General features: G+C 32.0%; 4 protein-coding genes and 1 long non-coding RNA gene across 5 annotated transcripts in view; 2 read left to right on the top strand and 3 right to left on the bottom strand.

The window, feature by feature from the left end:
- Positions 1-2,342, top strand: part of LOC107471811 (protein S-acyltransferase 11) — a 3,380-nt gene extending 1,038 nt beyond the window's left edge. The window contains 4 exon segments of the mRNA XM_016091304.3: positions 127-349; positions 935-1,070; positions 1,072-1,168; positions 1,811-2,342. Coding sequence (XP_015946790.2) covers positions 127-349; positions 935-1,070; positions 1,072-1,168; positions 1,811-2,308 — 954 coding nt within the window. The 3' untranslated portion in view covers positions 2,309-2,342.
- A 579-nt stretch (positions 2,343-2,921) lies between these two features.
- LOC107471813 (probable transmembrane ascorbate ferrireductase 3) lies at positions 2,922-4,775 on the top strand. Its single transcript, XM_016091308.3, has 4 exons — positions 2,922-3,152; positions 3,373-3,421; positions 3,754-3,953; positions 4,420-4,775. Exons 1-4 carry the CDS (start codon positions 3,021-3,023, stop codon positions 4,696-4,698), a joined length of 660 nt encoding a protein of 219 aa, XP_015946794.1. The 5' UTR covers positions 2,922-3,020; the 3' UTR covers positions 4,699-4,775.
- A 443-nt stretch (positions 4,776-5,218) lies between these two features.
- On the bottom strand, positions 5,219-8,917 carry LOC107471812 (uncharacterized). Its single transcript, XM_016091306.3, has 8 exons — positions 8,660-8,917; positions 7,847-7,974; positions 7,680-7,736; positions 7,466-7,558; positions 6,349-6,427; positions 6,134-6,258; positions 5,787-5,930; positions 5,219-5,705 (listed from the first exon to the last, which is right to left on the bottom strand). Exons 2-8 carry the CDS (start codon positions 7,970-7,972, stop codon positions 5,469-5,471), a joined length of 861 nt encoding a protein of 286 aa, XP_015946792.1. The 5' UTR covers positions 7,973-7,974; positions 8,660-8,917; the 3' UTR covers positions 5,219-5,468.
- A 5,080-nt stretch (positions 8,918-13,997) lies between these two features.
- LOC107471803 (uncharacterized) lies at positions 13,998-14,883 on the bottom strand. The gene is made up of 3 exons (XR_001588649.3): positions 14,843-14,883; positions 14,277-14,326; positions 13,998-14,178 (listed from the first exon to the last, which is right to left on the bottom strand). It is a non-coding gene; the product is annotated as an uncharacterized LOC107471803 (long non-coding RNA).
- Positions 14,884-14,969: 86 nt separating this feature from the next.
- Positions 14,970-15,919, bottom strand: LOC107471765 (putative F-box protein At3g44060). The gene is made up of 2 exons (XM_052255746.1): positions 15,215-15,919; positions 14,970-15,089 (listed from the first exon to the last, which is right to left on the bottom strand). Exons 1-2 carry the CDS (start codon positions 15,917-15,919, stop codon positions 14,970-14,972), a joined length of 825 nt encoding a protein of 274 aa, XP_052111706.1.
- Positions 15,920-20,799: the final 4,880 nt, after the last annotated feature.

Below are 20,799 nucleotides of genomic sequence, written 5' to 3' on the forward strand. Positions count from 1 at the left end.
TGGATACCATTTGATTGTGGATATCTGTGGTAGATTGGTGATTTCATGGATGTTATTGCTTGCCTTTTTTCCTCTACGATTTGAAATGTCGTAGCTTCCTTGGTTGCTCATGTAAGTCACATATAGGAGCAATATGTAACTGAGTTTAACGAGAACTATGAGACAACATGTTGGGGCTGTGGACTGCATGTTATGATTCCATCTTGTGCAACTATTTTCAAATGTGGCTGGTGTGGGGCCATTACAGATGAATCCAAGAAGAAAAGTGATCACAAGTCCTTTAGGTGGAGACAACTGCGAGATCAGTGCTTCATATCTGTTGTCATCATATTTATGCTCTTTGTATTATGTAAGCTTCTGTTTCTTTTGTTTTTCTGCTTTCATTTGTTGTCATACCGTATAACTGAATTTGCTTTCTTTTTTCCCCCTGGTTATGGGTCTCATTTTTCAATATTACCTCCTTTTCCATTTTTTCTCACTTATTTTATCAAATGTCTTTCATGTGTCATAAGTATAGAGGATGTTTTGTGACTAAAGCCTTATAGCCACCATGTCAGAAGACAGAAACATTAGTCTTGCACTTAGGCATTTGCTCTGATTTTGGTTAGCTATATTGCTGGAAACTTAAAAATTTTCTTCTTGTGTGCTTGGAAAATTGAACACTGTGAGTCCAGTACAGAACTACAGATAGAGTTTGAATTGCCTATTGAATGGCAGTATGGATAAAATTTTTCTTCTATTTAATTCAAATTGTTAAATATCAGTTTTGTGATTCTGTGTTACTATAATAAATAGTTCTATATTACATGTTATTGGCTATGATATTAGTTATCCTTTAGTGAATTTCTTGTCATCCTCCTTAACATTCACCTCTTCCTAAAAGTGAAGAAATTATTGTTGTATTTTGTCATGCATTTATTTATTTATTTTGCAGGTGGCGGAGTGTGGGCAGTCTATCCTGTTGTCTTTTCTATCAGTTTTCTATGGGGAACTTTACACCTAATCATCACAGCAATTTTGGCCATTGTAACCTTTTCCTCTTTCAGCCTTGCAGCTTTTAGGTGTGCTGGANNTTTGTCACTACTGCTCAAAACCAAAGTCACCTAGAGCTCATCACTGTCGATCATGTAGAAAATGTATACTGGACATGGATCATCACTGCCCATTCGTAAGTTTGCGTCATCTTCTAAGAACATCAATCCCAATGTTCAATTATCTCCTGAATTTTTCATTTAGATAGTAATATTGTGTGAATAGTTTAGAGGTGTTTCTATGTTGAAATGCAGAGATTATCATGCTATGACATAATATGCCTCAAAGTAATGTTTCCTTTTAATGTCCTCATTATTGAAATTTACTTATCTTGTAATCTTATATACTACCATATAAAGGGGTTGTGACATTTTAAATTTTCAACTTAGCTTTACGGTGGCATTTACATATTCTAAAAATACCCTTCAAATGTAAAAAAGGTTGAAGGTAGTTAATAAAAAAACAAAACGACTTCAGAGATGTTAAACTGAAATGCTGATGTGACAAGATGTGTCACGAGTATTCTTGCCATGTCTTCTACAAGGATTAAAATAGAGACTTTTAAATTTTATTGGACCAAAACCAAATACCAGTTATGTTATTGGGTCCAAAACCTTATTTAAAGCTTTATTTTTTCAATAAATTTACATTCAAAATAAAGTAAAAAATTAGTTTGATAGGCATTGTACAGTACTTGTAGTGGATACTTTTGTTGGTACTTCAAACTGCTTTTGTCTTGATGATTGTTCTGGTAACAGATTTTGTACTTCTTTGGCAGATTGGAAACTGTGTTGGTGCAGCTAATCACCGCAGCTTTGTCGCCTTCCTCCTGTCGGCTGTGTTAAGCACAACCTATGTGGCCGTCATGTCCACTCATGCAGGCCTGCATGTATGGCCACCATTGAGTTTCTCCCTTGAAAATTCAAAGGGGATTTCCGGCACATATCTTGGATTGCGAATTTTGAGTAAAATCAGTGCTGCCTTTCTGAGATCTGCCCTTCTTCTATCCCCAAGAGGACTAGTTCTTGTTTATCTGTTTATTTCAAGTGTTTCATTGCTGATAGGATTGAGTGTTCTTCTATGGCAGCAGCTTTCATATATATACCAGGGAAAAACTTATTTGAGTCATTTGAGTTCTGAAGGAGATAATGAAGAAAAGAAAGATTGTCAAAACCTTGTTAGATTTTTTGGTTTCCAGTATTCTTTAACTAGATTTTTGCCAATCTTTGGTGTTACTAGGAAGAAACATGTAAAGTTAAACAATCATGTTCTGTAAGTCAAATGAGCTGTTGGAATTTTCTTTAACACAATCTGTATTAATGTATACTATTACTTTCACATCATTATATATAGGTTCACATGAATTATTCCATAAAAGTCTTGAATTATTACATTACAACATTGTCTACTTGTAACTAGCAAAAAAATTTACATGGGAGAGACGAAATTTTAATATCACCCCATTATTTGAGTTTGAGTCTATTTGCACACTATAGTCAGACCCTATATTTAGATATTTACCTTGTATTTTTACGATATTTTTCCTTAAAAAAAATTAAAGTTGGAAACTTCAATAAATAAATAAGACAAAGTTGTATGATATTTGAACACTCAACCTCAATAACTTTTTGTACAATGTTAAATTTTCTCAACTAACTATCAAACTACAATAAGCAACTAAGGTAACTACATAAATACCACTTTCACAACAAACTACATGAAAATAGCAAAGAAAGGAGAAGTATGTAGAATAGATCACAACAAACTACATAAAAATAGCAAAGAAAGGAAAAATATGTAGAATAGATGCTGGCTAAATTCCAAAGCTTCTTTAATAAAATTCCAAAACCAAGAATACAAGTAATGCATAGTACGTTTATTCTCCTGATCCCTCCTCTTCAATCTTTATTGTCTTTAATATTTCACTTGTCTCTCTTCACATTCAATCACTTCCTATTCATTCATCTCCCACCACCATCTTGTGACAAATGAGTTCCTATGGTACTCAAGCTTTGGCACACTTGTTTGGCATCTTGGCCATCATACTCTTGCTTGTTTGGTTGTTGGATTTTCGCGAGGGAATCGACTATGATTCGGACAACGGGTTTCGAGTCTTCAACGTAGAACTGTTTCTTACACAAGATTTTCATTAACATCTAATTAAATAATGTTGTCACATGCCAAAAATGGTGTCTTTTGATGCGGTAGTTTAGAAAGTAGTTATTTTTGCTTATATCACTAATAATGCATAGATATTACACTATTTTTCTTTTGTTATTACATTAGTCAGATAGCAGCCACATGAAAATGATGCATAAACATATATCTAATGCTATGCAGGTTCACCCTTTAATGATGTTCATGGGGTTTATTTTCCTGGGTGGTGAAGGTACCTACAATGAAACTTCATTCCCCTTCTCTTTCTAGATAATTATATCTTACTCAGACTATGCTACGTGTACACCAAAATCAGCCACAAGTATAAAATACACATTGGAATATAAATACACATTGAAAATAAATTAAACCGCACGTGTATTTATACACAAATATATTAGTGGCTGATTTTAGTGGTTGATTTTGGTGTACGAATAGCATTTTTGTATCTTATTAGCTAGAATATAATTTATTTTATCTATTTTAAATAGCATAGCATCTATGCAAATGCAACATTTTGTAACTTCAATTTAACATAAATTTTTTCTCTTCAATTTTGAACAGCCATATTATCATTCCAAACAATACCAAGCCAAAGGCAAACCAAGAAATTTTTCCACATGATGCTTCATTTAATCTCTATAATTCTTGGGATTGTTGGTTTATGTGCCACTTTCAAGTTCCATAATATGATGGGATTTCCCAATGTCTATAGCCTCCATTCATGGATTGGCATTTGCACCTTTTGCTTGTCTGGATTACAGGTATGTAAAACTTGTTGGATGAAATATCTGAAATTGTATCATTAGGGAAAAGGAATATGGAGTGTGTTGAGTATAATTGAAAAACATATTTAGATTAGTATGTTGAAATAACATATTCATTGCTATTTACATGATCTTTTAAATAACTAATATGATTTGCTGAAACATTAACCCAACAACCATTTGATTATAGCACAAAGCATCTCAATACTAAGCCTAAATTTTTCTTTTTTTATATTTTGTTTTTTATACTATGCTTAGATAGTAGACTATTTAATAATAATGAGAATTATGTGTGTCTTCTTATTGCACTATTGCACTATGTTGGATTCTTTACATTCGTGTTGAGTCGCTATGCAAACACTTTGAAACTAGTTTCCTTTAAAACTAAAAATATGGACCAGTGCCTGTTAAGCCGCTAGTAAATAATAACAAAATTTGAGTGTGTATTGTTGTAATGTTATAGTGGCTTGTTGGATTTGTTACATTCATGTTTCCGAGAGCTGCGGATCGAACAAGAGCAAGAGTGGTTCCATGGCACGTAGCTGGCGGGAGGGCGCTGTTGTTCATGGCCGTGTGTGCTGCAGAAACAGGCTTGATGGAAAAGTATGGTTTCTTGCGCGCGAAGTCAAATCTGCAGCCACACCAAAGAGAATCATATTTGATAAATTTCACTGGTCTTGCAATTCTCTTATTTGGAGTTTTTGTGGACCTTTCTGTTTCTATTCGTCGTAATTCTGTATAAACTTTATGCACATGTTTTGTGCTTTATAGATACACCATTGTACTTTGTACATTAGGAATATATTTCTGTTCTTCCTTTCTCCTTGCACAAGTTTGATTGACAACTTTTTGGATTGAAAAAATGGCTTATAAACTGTTAAGAACCACTTTGTTCTAAAAAATATTGATTGTTTAAGAATTAATTTGTCCGATACTAATCTTAGTAGAAACTGCATTGATCTTTTTCTTTTTTTTTTTAAATGACTAATTAGTTTGATACTAAAATGCTAATAAAGTTAGTAGAAACTGAATTATTTTTTCAGTTATTTATTCTATGACTACTTTGTTTGATACTACAATGCTAAGACAGACTAATTTGAATGTTGGATAAGATGGTTTCACAATCCTATTTATTTAAGAAACTTTCCCATAACTTTTTTTTATAAAACTTTTACTCCATGCTCTCAACTCTCAAGTAATATTAATAAGAATATTGAACCAATTGCTTCCCTCGTATATGAAACTAAGCATGCTTTTGAAAATTGTTCAAATTCTAATTGATTATTTTTCAATATTTTAATTCTTTATAGGTTAACAAATTTAAATAATGACCATGGACCCTAGCTTATGGTGGTGTATAATTTAACATGAACTATTCCAGCATCCACCATGGACTAAAATCTTCAAAGCTAAAGACACAACAATTTCTGATGTACACTAAATTAAACTCTAGTTCAACCATTAAATAATTGTAAGTCTAAAATACATCACAGTTATGACTAAATTCCTAGGTCATTCCTGGTGTTCAGCTTCAGCAGAAGCTATTTCAGAATCCAGTTTGTTTATTAACTGCTCGCTAACATGCTTAGCAACAGAAACCATATCAAGAATGATGCTTGGGTCCATGCCTGCGCCTCCGCGTTTGGTTATACCACAGATGTACCCTTGCCTATTAACAGAAATGGAAATAGCAGAGCTCATTTGTGACTCCTCTTCTGAAGTAGCATCCACAATATAGTGTCTCCCAACCTTGAAAACAGTTTAATCACATGAAATTATCAGAAAACATGGTCAATCTGAGAATAAATAAGAGAAATGTATGTATGATACCTTGGTTAGTGTAACTATGACAGGGACTCCAGATGTGTCAAACTGCAGAAACTCCTCATCACTTATGTCGACTTCTGGTTGATCATCACTTGATTCACCGGCAGCAACTTGTACTCTTGGAATGCCGGTGTTGCTCAAAGCAGCCTAAAGAATAAGGAATGACTATTACTAAAGGAAGAAAAAGGAGGAAGAACCATGTTGGTAACATCCACATTAACAATCAGATTAATGAAGTAAATATTATTGATCTCAACATATCATCATAAAATGATTGCATCTCAAAATGCTAATATTTTATGGTCAAAACTCATTGCCATCTTTTCAAGCATTTATCATACATATTTTACCTTAATGGCAGCCCCTAGAGTATCCAATAAATTTCCATCTGAACTTACAACAAGCCCATCAATGTAAAGATCCCAACAAATTTTCCCTTCAATAACAATGAGTGAGGAGAGATCAATTCCAGCACCTGTACAGAAAAGTTCACCAGCAGCTTATATACTGAAGCATGCAGATATGATACAAGACAGCAACTGTATGGTAAAACGCACAATATGACCTTCTCCACTTTTACCACCCAACAGACAGCTTTGAAGAGCATTGGACAGTTCTGCTGATAACTCATCACCACCTCTACCCTATTTACAAGCAAAAGATAATAATTGTAAGTTACATCTATAAATTGAAGCATACTTTAACAGATTGCAAACGAGATATAGAGAGGCAGCAATAATTAGAAGACTCTAAGATTTCCACCCCCACCCCTTCTTTAAAAAAAGAAGGTATCAAGTAACATCACTATTTTGTCTAGAATATGAAACAATATCTCACATCATATATTAAAACGTACAATGTATCTTAGATGATCACTTAGGATTAATTTACGTATTTACTTTTATTTCATGATATTTTTCCTAATTTCATTAGGATTAGGTAATATTACAAAAGTGATTACTAGTTTAATCTTGACAGGTATTATGATTACCAACAGTCTACAGCTTATTGATCCAATACACCATTTAAACGTATTTTTTTCTGTTAAGGGGAAGGGCTAAAACAAATAAATATGGATGATTAAGTTGAAGAAACATCAGATTGCATCCCCCCACCCAAAAATCATCCAATGAAAAGATATTCCTAGATTATTAGATTGAACTCCTGCTACAAGCTATGATTTGCCAAGTAGTCATTTTGGACACACTTCCCAATCTCACTCCAAACAAGCATATCTAGTGAACAACAAGAAGCAACAACTTCATATCTTTTTTTTTATTCAGCGGAAAGTTCACCAAAGCTGAAGATAACACTCCCAAATCCAACGCCTAAATCCAAGTACCAAGTCACGTCATTAACCCCTAAATCCAACGCCTATTGTCCCCACTTGTAACTCTGCAACACCAACTGGACCAGCTTCCCGGTATATGTTTAACACAGCCAACCTAGAGGGATGGGAATTATTTCAAAGTTTCATCTAACCTCCTAGATGAGCTCCACGCTCAAGCTTTCAGTCACCTACTTATCTGCTTACCCCAATTATTTCACCTTATTCGAAGCTTATAGGAATTTACTTAGTAAGTTTGCAGTGAGAGTTAAAGTTATATAATATGAAAATAACCAGAATATTTGAAGGACTTCACTAGACAATCATAAGGGTAAATATCAATATATCAACCAACCTCAAAGGCTGGCTCTGCAGTTGAACTGCAATCAATATGTATAGAGACTTTCCCTTTGTTAGGTTGCAGTGAGCTAGGCTTTCCAAGTTCGGCCTGCACTTGCCAATATATCATGGTAAAGAACTTATTTGATTTGGAAAAAATTACCATATTATAAAACAAAGGGATGCAGGAAGTCATGAAAGAACAGATCAGTACCCATATTTTAATGTACCTTCACACTGGCAATGACATCAGTAGCACCCATTCTAACCCTTGCTGAACCATTTGCCTGCCATGAATTTCATCACACATAAAAGTCGTTGACCAAAAAGATTTGGAAAGTTAGGTTGGGCAAAATCATCATATTACACTAACAAGTGCCAACCTGTGAAGCATTACCTGAGGGATGACTCCAGTTTCCACATAAATTGGTCGATAGGTCAACCTCTTCCTACCATCACATCGAAGATCTTGAGCTATTCCACCTTGGATGAAATGTTGTTCTCCAAGAGATAAGCCCACCATTGCTGCAAAATATGAATGCCTTCGGTAACTTTATGGCTAAACTAGACAACAGTCAAAACATACTTGTAAGAGGTCCACAATGAAAGGAAACTAAAACTAATTGAACTATTTTAAAGAAAGTTTTTGTCAAGTTGCTACAATGATTGCAACAAGTATTGTAGAAGTTGTAGTATGAATACATTGTAAAAGAAAGTTCAAAATCATCCACCGAAATCTCATGTAACTAATCTCAAGTACCAAGTAACATAGCTACTATTGAATTTTATTATCAAAATCCCAATCCAAAGCTTTTGCATCTACCAATTTTGCAAATGTTGTGGCACAAGAATTTAGGCCACCCTCAACAAAGATTGTTGATCTTAGCTTGTACTCATTCAAATACACACACCAGAATATGTTTCCACTTTGGCTGGGCCTCAGAACCATGACCGGAAAAAAAAAATTGAAAGCATAACAACCTTAGATAAAAAAGTTAAAAAGCTAATCTAATTTGATCAACAATGTGATAAGCAATTTTATCAACAAGTTAGTCAGCAATATGAATAACAATAAGCAGCAACAACAGCACCAACAACAATACAGCAATAATAAAATTTCACATACAGCAGCAGCAACATTAGCATTTAATAAACAATAAAAATTAAACCATAAGTAGAAAAAAAAAAGAGTCAGAGAGGTGGAGCAGACTGGTGGAAGGAAGGAGGCGGCGGAGAAGAAGCACAAGCAGATAGAGGACGCCGCCGCGGAAGCAGAGGCACAAGCAGAGAGAGGAGAAGACGAAGCCAGCGGCAAGATGGAGAGGCGAAGACAAGCTCACAGCAGAGGGGGGGAAGTAAGGGAGGAGGCGGCGGAGTTAAGGGAGACGACGATAAGCTAGCAAGGCTCGGGTGTGGGAGAATAGGAGAACGGGTAAGGGTTAGGGTTCTGGCCACCTTCTGGTTCCTTAAAATGCTAAGAACCATAGTTGTTAGAATTGATTGGCTGATTGAACCGGTTAGGTTACTGAGTTACTGGTTCAACCAGTTGACCCGGCGCCTCAATATTTCCTCTAGTTTCAGTCAAGTCATGCTTAAACTCATTAATTTCTCTATTCCTAATAACATAGTTATCAAATCTGGCTCGATTCGGCCGATTCAACCGGAAATCCAATCACCTGGTCTGGCTGAGACATTCATCGAACCGGCTATACATGGGATTCGGTACTCGATAGGTTTTCGTCAAAATCAGTGATCCGGTCGGTTAATTTAACCCGGTCCAGGTTAGATTTTTTTTTATGAAAACTTTGGTGGAATGGCGGTGGTTGCTGTGTTGCTTAAATGATTGTGTTATCTTTCACTTGCTCTTGTTGATTTTTGTACTATAGATTAGTTTATTATCGTTTTTTTTTAGATTATTAGTTATGTTTAAAACTTGATATTAGATTATTAATATTTGTAAAGACTTGCATTTTAAGTTTTAAGACATCATTTTAATTTTATTTATATAATTTTATATTTTTTTTAATTGTGACCGGATGAACCGAATGAATCAGTGATTCACTGGTTAAACCAATAATCCAGTGACCCGATTGTATGATTTTACAACCACGATAGTTTACAAAAAATTTTAATATAGAGTTAATTTTATTTTTTTGTCGAGTAAATACCCATAGTCGTCCCTGAGATTCACGCAATTACCCGATATAATCCTTAAGATTCCGATTTTCCTAATGTAGTCCTCCAGATAGAGCTCCGAGCACTCAAGGTGGTCCCTGGATATATTTTTGGTGATGAGTCATCATCAGAGCGCTGATGTGGACTCGGTTTGCCACACTGGAGGGGCCAACGGCTAGCTGAGCAGGCTAATTTCCAGTTTGTACCTAGATTGGTCCCTCCTATTATATGTAACACCTAAATTTCCAAATTCTCCGACACTTCATCTCTTCGTCTTGTTCATCTCTTCTTCTTCTTCTTTCATACACTTCTTCCTATTCATACTGATGAGTTTGGAAAACTCTAAATTAATATTTGTGATAACTAAATATTATTAATATAATTAATTGTAAAATTAATTTTGATTAAATGTTGATTAAAATAATTTTGCAATGCAAGTTTATATTGGGCCGAAAATTAAATGATATGATGCAAGCCCAAGTGTGGATTCATTCAGCATTGATATAAAAATTAAAATGATTGTATGGCTAAATTGTTGTGATATTTATTGGGCCAAATTGATCCATTATTGCTACAAGTCCAAATTAATCATGTTTTGCTATACAACCCAATGCATGATCCGAAAATAATCAATCAGGAAAGCAAATATTGTTATTGCCTTATGCCTTCAACGGATCTCACACTTTACCATGTGATGGAAGTCAAATTTCATTAAAGTGAAGTTAATATATGCATTGGAAATATAAGAGAGAGCTGGTCATTGATTCGATGGGCATCATTAAGCTACACGTTACTCAGTAAAAGGGAAGTGGACATTTATTTTGCTTTATCAAAATTCATTAGTTAATGTTCAAATTTCTCTTTCTTCTCTCTTAACTTTCTTCTTCTCTCTCTCTGCTTCTAACCTTCGGTCATAACACAGAGAAACCATGGAAGCTAAGCATAGCCACCAAAGAGAAAAAGAAGTACGCTACAAGACCATCAAAATGATGGCACGAAAAAGAAAAAGAAAAATATGCTGTGGCTAAGATTCTCATTACTTGTGGTAAGATTTTGTGATGAGATCTTTGTTTTTTCATACCAAAAATAGTTAAAGAAGATTCGGCCAGCAAGGTGAAGATCCTTGGAGGGATTGCTTGTCTCTGATTCTGCTCAACCACCATAGGAAGTAGCTAGGGTGGCTATGTGATGGAAGAGGCAGAGATTGGAGCAGATGAAGCTATCATAATCATGAAGCATCAAGGGCCAGAAATTCATCTTGGAGAGCAAGCCAAGGATGGAGCACTCGGATTGATGAAGACTGATGACCAAGGAAGAACTAGAGGTATTTGTATGTTGGGTTTTGCATGGGTTACATCTTCTCTCTCTCTGGTCGAATCGGTTATGTGTGAAGGAAAATAAGTTAAGCTTGGTTTTTGTTTCAACTGTGGAAGCTTCCCTCTTCTATAAAAAGGGTGAATAGCCACGGTTTGATTCAAGGAGTTAGAAGTAAGCAGTGAGAGTGCAAGGCATAGAATTCTCATAGCTACCTAAGCTTACAGATTTTCTTCTCCTTCAATGTATTTCGTTTTGTATTTTTCTGTTTAATTTTGTCATGTCTTGAGTCTCATGGAAAAAGGCAAACAGTGAGGTTTGTATGAAAAAGCCATAGAGCGAAAAAAGGAAGAGAGTGCAAAATTAAAAGAAAAAGCCATAGATGTCCTTAGAGTTTCTTTGTTCATCTATGTTGTGTTTCATGATTCTGTGGGAATTCCCTTGTAAGTTGGGTTATCATTTTACAGTCTGTAATCAAGAAGATTATAATAAAATTTCATCATTGTTATGATGGAGACTGGATGTAGGCTGCACTGCACTTAGCAGCTGAACCATGATATATCTGGGTGTAATGTTCTCTCTCTTCTACTCCATTTCTGTTTCTACTGCACAGGAGCTAAAACTAAAAAATATCTTGTGCCAAGTGATGAGACAAAAATAAAAGTCTCGTGGCTAGAGACATGACAAAATTGAAAAAGTCTCCTCAAGGACCAGCAAGTGTAATTAAGCAAAAAGGGGGCTAAGATTCAACCCCCTTTTTCTTAGCCACTAAAAATCATCACATACACTTTCATACACTTTTTACATTGGATGTTATGAACTGTTGTGCTTTCTTTGTAAGAAGTCCAATTGAAGATTGATATAGAAACTTGTTTATTTTGTAGCGAATAATAGAGAGTGTTTCAGTGAGTGGAGAGGTCGGTTGTGCTGGGGGAGCATACTCTTATGAAGCCTTGAAAATATTAGACCAGTTATGGTCTAACATATGCTCTGCTCAAGAAGGTTTATTTCATCATGGCATTCAAATTCTTGCATTAATTAAAAGAAATGAAGCTATAATTGGTGATTTTAGCTTGTGACATATACTGCAGTTGTGCAAGAACCCCAGCAAGTTGTCTCTACTGTTCCAAGCTCATTTCGCTCGTCCATCTGGCTGACAAAGCACGAGGCTCATATGATGTTTTGGTGTATGGAGGCACTCTGGGGATCTTCATTGCAACAGCCTTGTGTGCTAAAGGCCTTAGAATAGACATTGTAGAAAGGAATGTATTAAAAAGGGTATGTATGTTGATAGCTACATTAGTCATTGGTCAGAAAAAATGTCAACAAATTTCTTGAGTGATCAAGCTGAATTTTTCTTGCTGTCTATGTTGATTTAATCATTAGAGAGAGCAAGAATGGAACATATCAAGAAAGGAGCTTATGGAACTAGTGGAAGTTGGAGTTCTGGAAAAAGATATTGATAGAGCCACAGCCGCAAAGTTCAATCCAGTAATTTCTTAATTTGTTCATTTCAATTGCCAATTTCTGTGTAACAAGAATCATCACTTAGGACATAAATCACATATCTAAACATGCTGAAAGATTGTATGACAACTTATTATGCTTATTACCTAACATTGCCAAAAAATTCATTTTATGTCTAACCTCATTTTTGTGATTAATTCTGAGTTATACAGAATAGATGTGACTTTGAAAGGAAATGTGACATCTGGGTTGAGGACATTCTTAATCTTGGTATCTCGTAAGTCCTCATTCCTTAGACTAATTCGGTATCCCTATACCAGTAATGAATTAGAATAAAATCCTGAATTTCAATTATGAATGAATGATTTTAATTTATCAATGAGTGCATGAACAGGAAGAAGTGTATAAACGAAGAAAAAGAAGAGATGAATAAGACGAAGAGATGAAATGTCTGAGAATTTGGGAATTTAGGGTTACATATAATAGGAGGGACCAATCTGGGTACAAACTGAAAATTAGCCTGTTCAGGTAGCCGTTGGTCCCTCCAGCGTGATAAACCGAGTTCACGTCAGTACTTTGGTGATGACTCATCACTAGAAATATGTCTAAAGACTACTTTAAATGCTCGAAGCTCTATTTGAAGAACTACATTGAAAAAATCAGGATCTTAAAAATTACGAATCCTAGTTAGTTTACAAACCATTTTCTTATGTTCGTGTAACTCTTGTGACTTCTTCGTTCTTCTACTGTGCAGTTTACCTTTGTTTTTCTTTCCATTGTTTTCATCAATCTTTTCTCTATGCTTTCTCTATGTCACCATTCTATTTGCGGTGCATATCATTTTTGTATATTTAGCTGTGAAAAATTGGCAAACTCATATGCTTTGTATATTGTCAATTTTATGATTATAAAATTACAAGTTGTATTGCGTGTTCTACTTTTTATCGCTTATATATGGCAGAAGTTTTATAGTGATTTGAACTAAGGAGTAAAAACTTTAATTAGTTGTGAAAAGTTTAATTATAAATATGCTATGAACGCATTAAAAATTAGTCATAATTAAGTTATTATATATTTATGTATAAATAGTTATATTATTTAACTCATTTTTAATATATATTTTATATTATAATATATATTTTTTAAATTGATGACTAATTTTTTGTGAATACATAATACAAAATTATTTTTTTAATTAACTATTTCGTTTTAAAATATATAAAATAATATATATAAATATAAAAAAAATATGCTAGATTATTTTTAGTGTTTATGGGAAACTTTTGTTACAGTAACAACTCACAAAAATATCCAATCCTAAAAATAAAAATTACCAATAAATCGGTTCAACCAAACTATTTGATTCTATTTACAATAGTATTATCACGTACCTTATAAACATGTGATCAATATTCAGTCATTTATTTTGTAATATCTGACTTTAACTTATATATGTCAGCACCCTTCAAAAAAGGTTGAAGATAATATAAAAAATATTTTAAAAAACTAATTTAATGATATCTCATAATTTGCTAAACTTAAAGACACGGTGAAAAATCTAAAAAAAAAAAAACAATGTTTATTATCTACAACATCAAATTAACTCATGAAACCATGAATCAAAATAAATCATTTTAAACTTAGAAAAATTAAGCTAAATACCATATCAAATCAAAATACATATGTATGACAGTATGAATCAGGCAGGAAGCTTTACTTCAGCGACCCCATGCATGCTTGTAAGCTTCTGCATATTCTTGTTTATCTTGTGGGCTGTCAAAAAATTAAATGGACTTTAACTAGGCTTTGAACTTTTTCTCATGTTTTTTTTTTTTTAATTTTTCATACAAAATCTCAATTCTCAAACTTACCTCTTCACACAAAAGGAATTTAATTGCCATTTATCTTGAGGCCCCTTAACCTGCCAACAAATGTAAATGCAATCATAATTCAATATTTTTTTATATATTAAAATTGACCCTAATATAAAACTTTAAAACTTATACAAATACAAGCTTTTAAACTGTGATAGTATGATCTTTAATTTTTACAAAACTTGTTACAAATCATCTTATAATCATAGATTGTAACTTATCAATTGTAACTATGTAACTTTATGTAATTATGTTAAATATTGACTACAAGAGAAATGTTAGGAGTACATTAGATTTTTTTTGTTATTATTTAATTATCAACTCAATTTTTGTAGTCTAATTTTTTTAATTTAGTAATTGAATAATATATTTTATTTTATACTTTTACATATTAATAGTTAACTGATAATAAAAAACAACAAATTTTAATGACTCTTATTATATATATATATATATAACTGAGGCATGAGGCATATGCTTCCTATTAATATTTTAGCTAATATTTAACATAATTACATAAAGTTAAATAGTTACAATTGATAATTTAAAACAATTTGGAGTACCTGAATTATGAAAGTTTCAAGATTGGGTGACTTCTGAAGAATAAACAATGAATTAAAATGAAAATATTAACATATTAATATATTCGAATTCATGTTAAATGAGATAAGTTTTGATTCTTACGAAACCTTACATTTTTATTAATGACGGGAAGTCTATGGAGTTCATATTTGACATTAGAGAGTCCTTGAAAAAGATCAAATAAGCAGCTTCTATCACTGATGAATTCAAAGAGAATTGAGAGGCGTGCTGCAACCACATTGTTCAAGTTCATAATCACATACCGAACAGGAGAAGATTGTTGAAGGCAAAAAAAATTCAAGAGATGGAGCATCTATCTCAAACGAATCATTCACAAAGCTATCAACATGTACACTGAGCTTCTTCAATGTATAAGGCGCTCGAACAATGCTCATCATATTCCACTCTCCATTGAGATAAAATTCTTGAAGAACAGGACAATTAGACAAGAAACTGTTCACAAGTCTTTCAGCCTCCATACCGCACCCCTGGCATGGATGCGTTGACAGATCTAAAATCTTGAGCTTCGGTAGCCACACAGGGGAATTCGTAGCGAAGATACTAATATGAACATATAATTTCAAGGTCGTGAGAGTGGCCGAACTGAAATCCGTCAAAGATAACTCGATCTGGTGGAAACATGAATCTCTATTCAACTCAATATTGATCTCTTCGGCGGCGCATTCAATGGCGCCGGAGATCCACTTCTGGAAGTCCGATGGCCGAAAACTCCTGCCTTCGCTAGAAAAATGTAAGTGGAATCTTCTGATGTGTTTTCCTTTGCGTGAATCTAAAGCTTTGTTCACGAATTCGTTAAATCCTCTGTAGTAATATGGTGAATATAATGGAGACCAGTAATGGAAGGAAAGATCTGGAAGCATGGTCCAAACTGATCTGCGATTCCAATCTTTTGACAGGGCGCTTGTTCTACATGCAATTGATGTATCAACATGTGACAAAATCTGACACACTATATCCTCTGGAAGATTGCTTAACCGATCTTTTTCTTTATCGTTGTTCGGAGAAGAATCTATTGCAATTTTCAGTGATTTCCTCATTCTGCAAAAACTAGGGTTCATAATCGAAAATATTTTTGGTACTGTCACTCTCTACGATCTTTTATAGGGCTAAAAAATTTGGATATGGAAATAGGATGAGTGTTATACATTAACGGACCCATTAATTTGTATTTAAAAAATTAAAAAAAATTTAAAAAATTTGAAATACATAAATCGGACGGTCCGATTTATACTTTGTAAATTAAATCATCCCATATTTTAAAAAAAAAATCACAGTAGATCACAATTTAAAAAAATATCATTATTAACCTAATATTAAAAAATAAAAATGTGACAAATTAGAGTTCAAATAGCATAATTTTTTTTTTTAAATAAAAATTTTGAGCTCGAATCTCACTCATAATTTAAAAAAAAAAATATTTATGCTAATCAAAATTAAACTGTATAAAGATAAGAGATAGTATTATCAAAACGAAAGTAAGCGTCTAACTACCTCACTTGATTTCCTTTCTTCATATGTGTATCTTACTTGAAAATTTTGAATTAGATTATATTTTTATAAACTTTATCAATGAAGAAAAGATATTTCAACGGGAAGTTATCTTTTTTTTTTATACTCCAATAATGAATTTAAAGTATTTAAATATATCATTTTTAATTTATCATTCATATTGATTTTAGCTTTTACGTGTATAGATAATGAGTTATTTATTTATACAGTAAATATAGCTATTTTTTAATTTATTATTTTAAAAAATTATTTAAATACATAAATTTAATTAGATAATTTTATAAAATTCTTTGCATAAAGTTAAATTCTACTAATATTTTATATTCAAAATTGGAAAACTTTTCGAATGTGAGATTTTGATATATCTTATACTTTTATTAAATATTGATGAGACTTGGTTCTTAAACAAGGATATGTTTTATTAGTTTTAAGTTCATTTTAAATCATTAATCGAGATAATCTTTGGACGAAAAACTAAGTTATAAAATACTGAAAAGCTAATTTGATCAATTTAAAAACAATTAATTTGATTATCAAATGAAAATTAAAAGATCAATTTGTATGTTTTTTCTTAAATCAATTAATTATTATTAATTAGTCACTCTTCGTTTATACATTTAGTTTTTCTTTTAGTGAAGCTCTCCAAAACAAACCACTTTTTATTTGGTAGATTAAAAAAATATATTAAAATATAAATTTAATTTTAATACAGTATAAAATAATTATAATATTCTACACATGCATTCAATTACATAATATTATATCAGCAAAAATAATTATCATTTATATTAATTATATAAATAATCATCTAAAAAATAAGACCATCAATACATCAAACTTTTAATTATTAAAAATCCCGAATCTCGCTATAGAGCCAATGGAGTATTTGTACAATATGTACAATAAGTTGTTTACTTGGCCCAATATGAGTTAAAAATGAATATACAGGATAAAATACTACTAATTTCTCCAACACAATACATCCATACTATCCAAAATAACCATCTAAATACGAGATAATAAACTCCCATTATACACATTGTACAGATACTCCATTAGCTCTCTATATTTTCTCATTCTTAAAATATACCCTCAAAATAAATGTTAGCAAGAACCATAAATTATACCCACATGCAATAACTTTACACATACAGACACTAATAGAAACCAAATCATAAACTTTCTTAATTCTTTTTTCTCTATCTTTCTATACACCAAAATGAAAGGAATAACAATAAAAAAAAATGAATTCTCAACTCTATCAAGTAAATTAAACCAAGCTAAATAATATTTAATTGTGAAAATTATTTATTTCTCGTGTCACTAATAAAATCATTCTTCACATTCAAAATGAAGCATCCTCTGCCTTCCTTCCTTTGCTTTGATGGTGCCGCTGCTTTCCACCACCCCGGTGGTGCCGACCGCCACCGAAGGTGGCAGGATCAAGTTTTCTTAGTGCTTCAGCCTCTTGGAGACTAATGACACACTCAGGTGGAGGAACTTGGTACCTAACCCTATCATAACAATAAGAGTATGTCATATGATTGTTCCTAAAGTTCTCCATCTTGATTTTGTGCTTAGATATGATGTTTGCCTTAGAATTTTGAGCAATGTTGCACATTGCAACATTTTCATCAATTGGATCAACCCCACAACCATGCATGACAAAGTTTGAGAACTCAGCAACATAAGGGGCATATTTGTAATTTACTCTATTTTCCTCCATCAGTTGCCCAATTAGATGCATCCCATATGGTTGCATACAAAGTCATTGGCTTTGAAGGAAAATCTCCACCCATAGATTCTGTTCTCTTCACTTCTCTTATTGGAACATTATCTACATAAAATCTGCAACATTTAAATAATAACTTTAAATTAAAAAATAATTAATAATAATAAAAAGGATAAAGTATATTTTTTGTCTCTAAAGTTAGCAAAAGTTTCTAAAATACTCTTAAGTTATATTTTATTTCAGTTTTGTCCAAAAAATTTTTGATTTGCATCAAATATAACATCGAATGGCTAAATTTTCAAAAAATTTAAAACTGATCTAACAATAATGCATAAAAATTATGTTTGATTTGCTTATATCGAGGGTTGTTCTTATGAAATTGTTATAATTAAATTATTATATATTTATGTATAAATATCTATATTGTTTAACTCATTTTTAATATATATTTTATATTGTAACTATATTTTATACTGATAACTAATTTTTGATATACACATAATACGATTCATTTAATCATTTTTTAATCAATTATTTTGTTTTAAAATATATAAAAAATATGGTAGATTATTTTAGTGTTTATGGAAACTTTTGTTACAGTAAAAATTAATGATCATGAAAATTATCAAAATATCTAATTGTGAAAATGTAAAACTAAAATATTTAATAACCAAAGAAAATCAACCAAAAACAGTTATAACTTACTTTTTTTTAGCATTTATTAATTGTCGTAACTATTCAATACTATTTATTATCACGTATTTTAAAAACATGTGATCAATATTCAGTAATTTATTTTGTAATATCTAACTTTAACTTATATGTCAGCAGTCAGCACCCTTCTAAAAAAGTTGAAGACAATATAGAAAATATTTAAAAAACTAATTTAATGATATCTCATAATTTGCTAAATTTAAAGACACGGTGAAAAATAAAAAAAATACACCAATGTTTATTGTCTACAACATCAAATTGATTCATAAAACAACGAATCAAAATAAATCATTTTAAATTCAGAAAAATTAAGCTAAATACTATATCAAATCAAAATACATATGTATGACCTTATGAATAAGGTAGAAGCTTCGTATTATCCAACTCGTTTTACTTCACCGATGACATACATGCTTGTAAGCTTCTGCAAATTCTTGTTTATCTTGTGGACTGTCAAAAAATTAAATGGACTTTAATTAGAAAATTTTTTTTTATGTTTTTTTTTTATTTTTCATACAAAACTTCAATTCTCAAACTTACCTCTTCACAGAGAAGGAATTTAATTGCCATTTATCTTGAGGCCCCTTAACCTGCCAACAAATGTAAATGCAATCATAATTCTAATACATTTTTATATATTAAAATTAACAGTAATATAAAACTTCAAAACTTATACAAATACAAGCTTTTAAACTGTAAGAGTATGATCTTTAATTTTTACAAAACTTGTTACAAATCATCTTATAATCATAGATTGTAACTTATCAATTGTAACTATGTAACTTCATGTAATTATGTTAAATATTAACTACAATATTAATGGGAAGCATATGCTTCTATATATATATAAAACAAGAGAAATGTTAGGAGTACATTAGATTTTTTTTGTTAATATTTAATCAACTCAATTTTTATAATCTAATTTCTTTTGTTTAGTAATTGAATAATATACTTTATTTTATACTTTTACGTACTAATAGCTAACTGATAATAAAAAACAACAAATTTTAATGACTCTTATTTTATATATATATATAAGAGGCATATGCTTCCTATTAATATTTTAGCCAATATTTAACATAATTACACAAAGTTGTATAGTTACAATTGATAAGTTAAAACAATTTGCAGTACCTGAATTATGAAAGTTTCAAGCTTGGGTGACTTAATTAAACAATGAATTAAAATAAAAATATTGACATATTAATATATCCGAAATTATACTAAATAAAATAAGTTTTAACTGTTAGAGAACCTTACATTTTTATTAATGACAGGAAGTCTATGAAGTTCACGATACTGAATATTCAAATACAAATATTTGACATTAGAGAGCCCTTGAAAAAGATCAAATAAGCAGCTTCTATCACTGATGAATTGGAAGAGAATTGAGAGGCGTGCTTCAACCACATTGTTCAAGTTCATAATCACATAACGAACAGGACAAGATTGGTGAAGGCAAAAAAATTCAAGAGATGGAGCATCTATCTCAAAAGAATCATTCTCAAAGCTATAAACACGTACACTAAGCTTTTTCAATGTATAAGGCGCTCTAACAATGCTCATCAAATTCCACTCTCCATTGACATAAAATTCTTCAAGAACAGGACAATTAGACAACAGACTGTTCACAAGTCTTTCGGCTTCCGTACCGCACCCCTCGCATGCATGCGTTGACAGATCTAAAATCTTGAGCTTCGGTAACCACACAGGGGAATTTGTAGCGAAGATACTAATATGACCATGTAATTTCAAGGTTGTGAGAGTGGCCGAACTGAAAAACGTCAAAGGCAACTCGATCTGGCAACACGAATCTATATTCAACTCAATATTGATTTCTTCGATGGCACATTCAATGGTGCCGGAGATCCACTTCTGGAAGTCCGATGACCGGAAACTCCTGCCTTCACTAGAAAAATGTAGGTGGAATCTTCTGATGTGTTTTCCTTTGCGTGAATCTAA

Source organism: Arachis duranensis, chromosome 10 (assembly GCF_000817695.3).
Source record: "Arachis duranensis cultivar V14167 chromosome 10, aradu.V14167.gnm2.J7QH, whole genome shotgun sequence".
NCBI classification, from domain to species: Eukaryota; Viridiplantae; Streptophyta; class Magnoliopsida; order Fabales; family Fabaceae; genus Arachis; species Arachis duranensis.

Bases quoted from the DNA above. Each gene is read 5' to 3' on its own strand.
- LOC107471812 (XM_016091306.3), bottom strand. From the start codon at position 7,972: ATGGTGGGCTTATCTCTTGGAGAACAACATTTCATCCAAGGTGGAATA. The intron at 7,559-7,679 runs GTACATTAAAAT...TGGCAAGTGCAG, and splicing joins ATGTCATTGCCAGTGTGAAG to GCCGAACTTGGAAAGCCTAG. The intron at 5,706-5,786 runs GTATCATACATA...ACTGTTTTCAAG, and splicing joins TCATAGTTACACTAACCAAG to GTTGGGAGACACTATATTGT.
- LOC107471765 (XM_052255746.1), bottom strand. From the start codon at position 15,919: ATGAGGAAATCACTGAAAATTGCAATAGATTCTTCTCCGAACAACGAT. The intron at 15,090-15,214 runs GTACATGTTGAT...ATGTGGTTGCAG, and splicing joins ATACATTGAAGAAGCTCAGT to CACGCCTCTCAATTCTCTTT.
- LOC107471813 (XM_016091308.3), top strand. From the start codon at position 3,021: ATGAGTTCCTATGGTACTCAAGCTTTGGCACACTTGTTTGGCATCTTG. The intron at 3,153-3,372 runs GTAGAACTGTTT...AATGCTATGCAG, and splicing joins ACGGGTTTCGAGTCTTCAAC to GTTCACCCTTTAATGATGTT. The intron at 3,422-3,753 runs GTACCTACAATG...AATTTTGAACAG, and splicing joins TATTTTCCTGGGTGGTGAAG to CCATATTATCATTCCAAACA.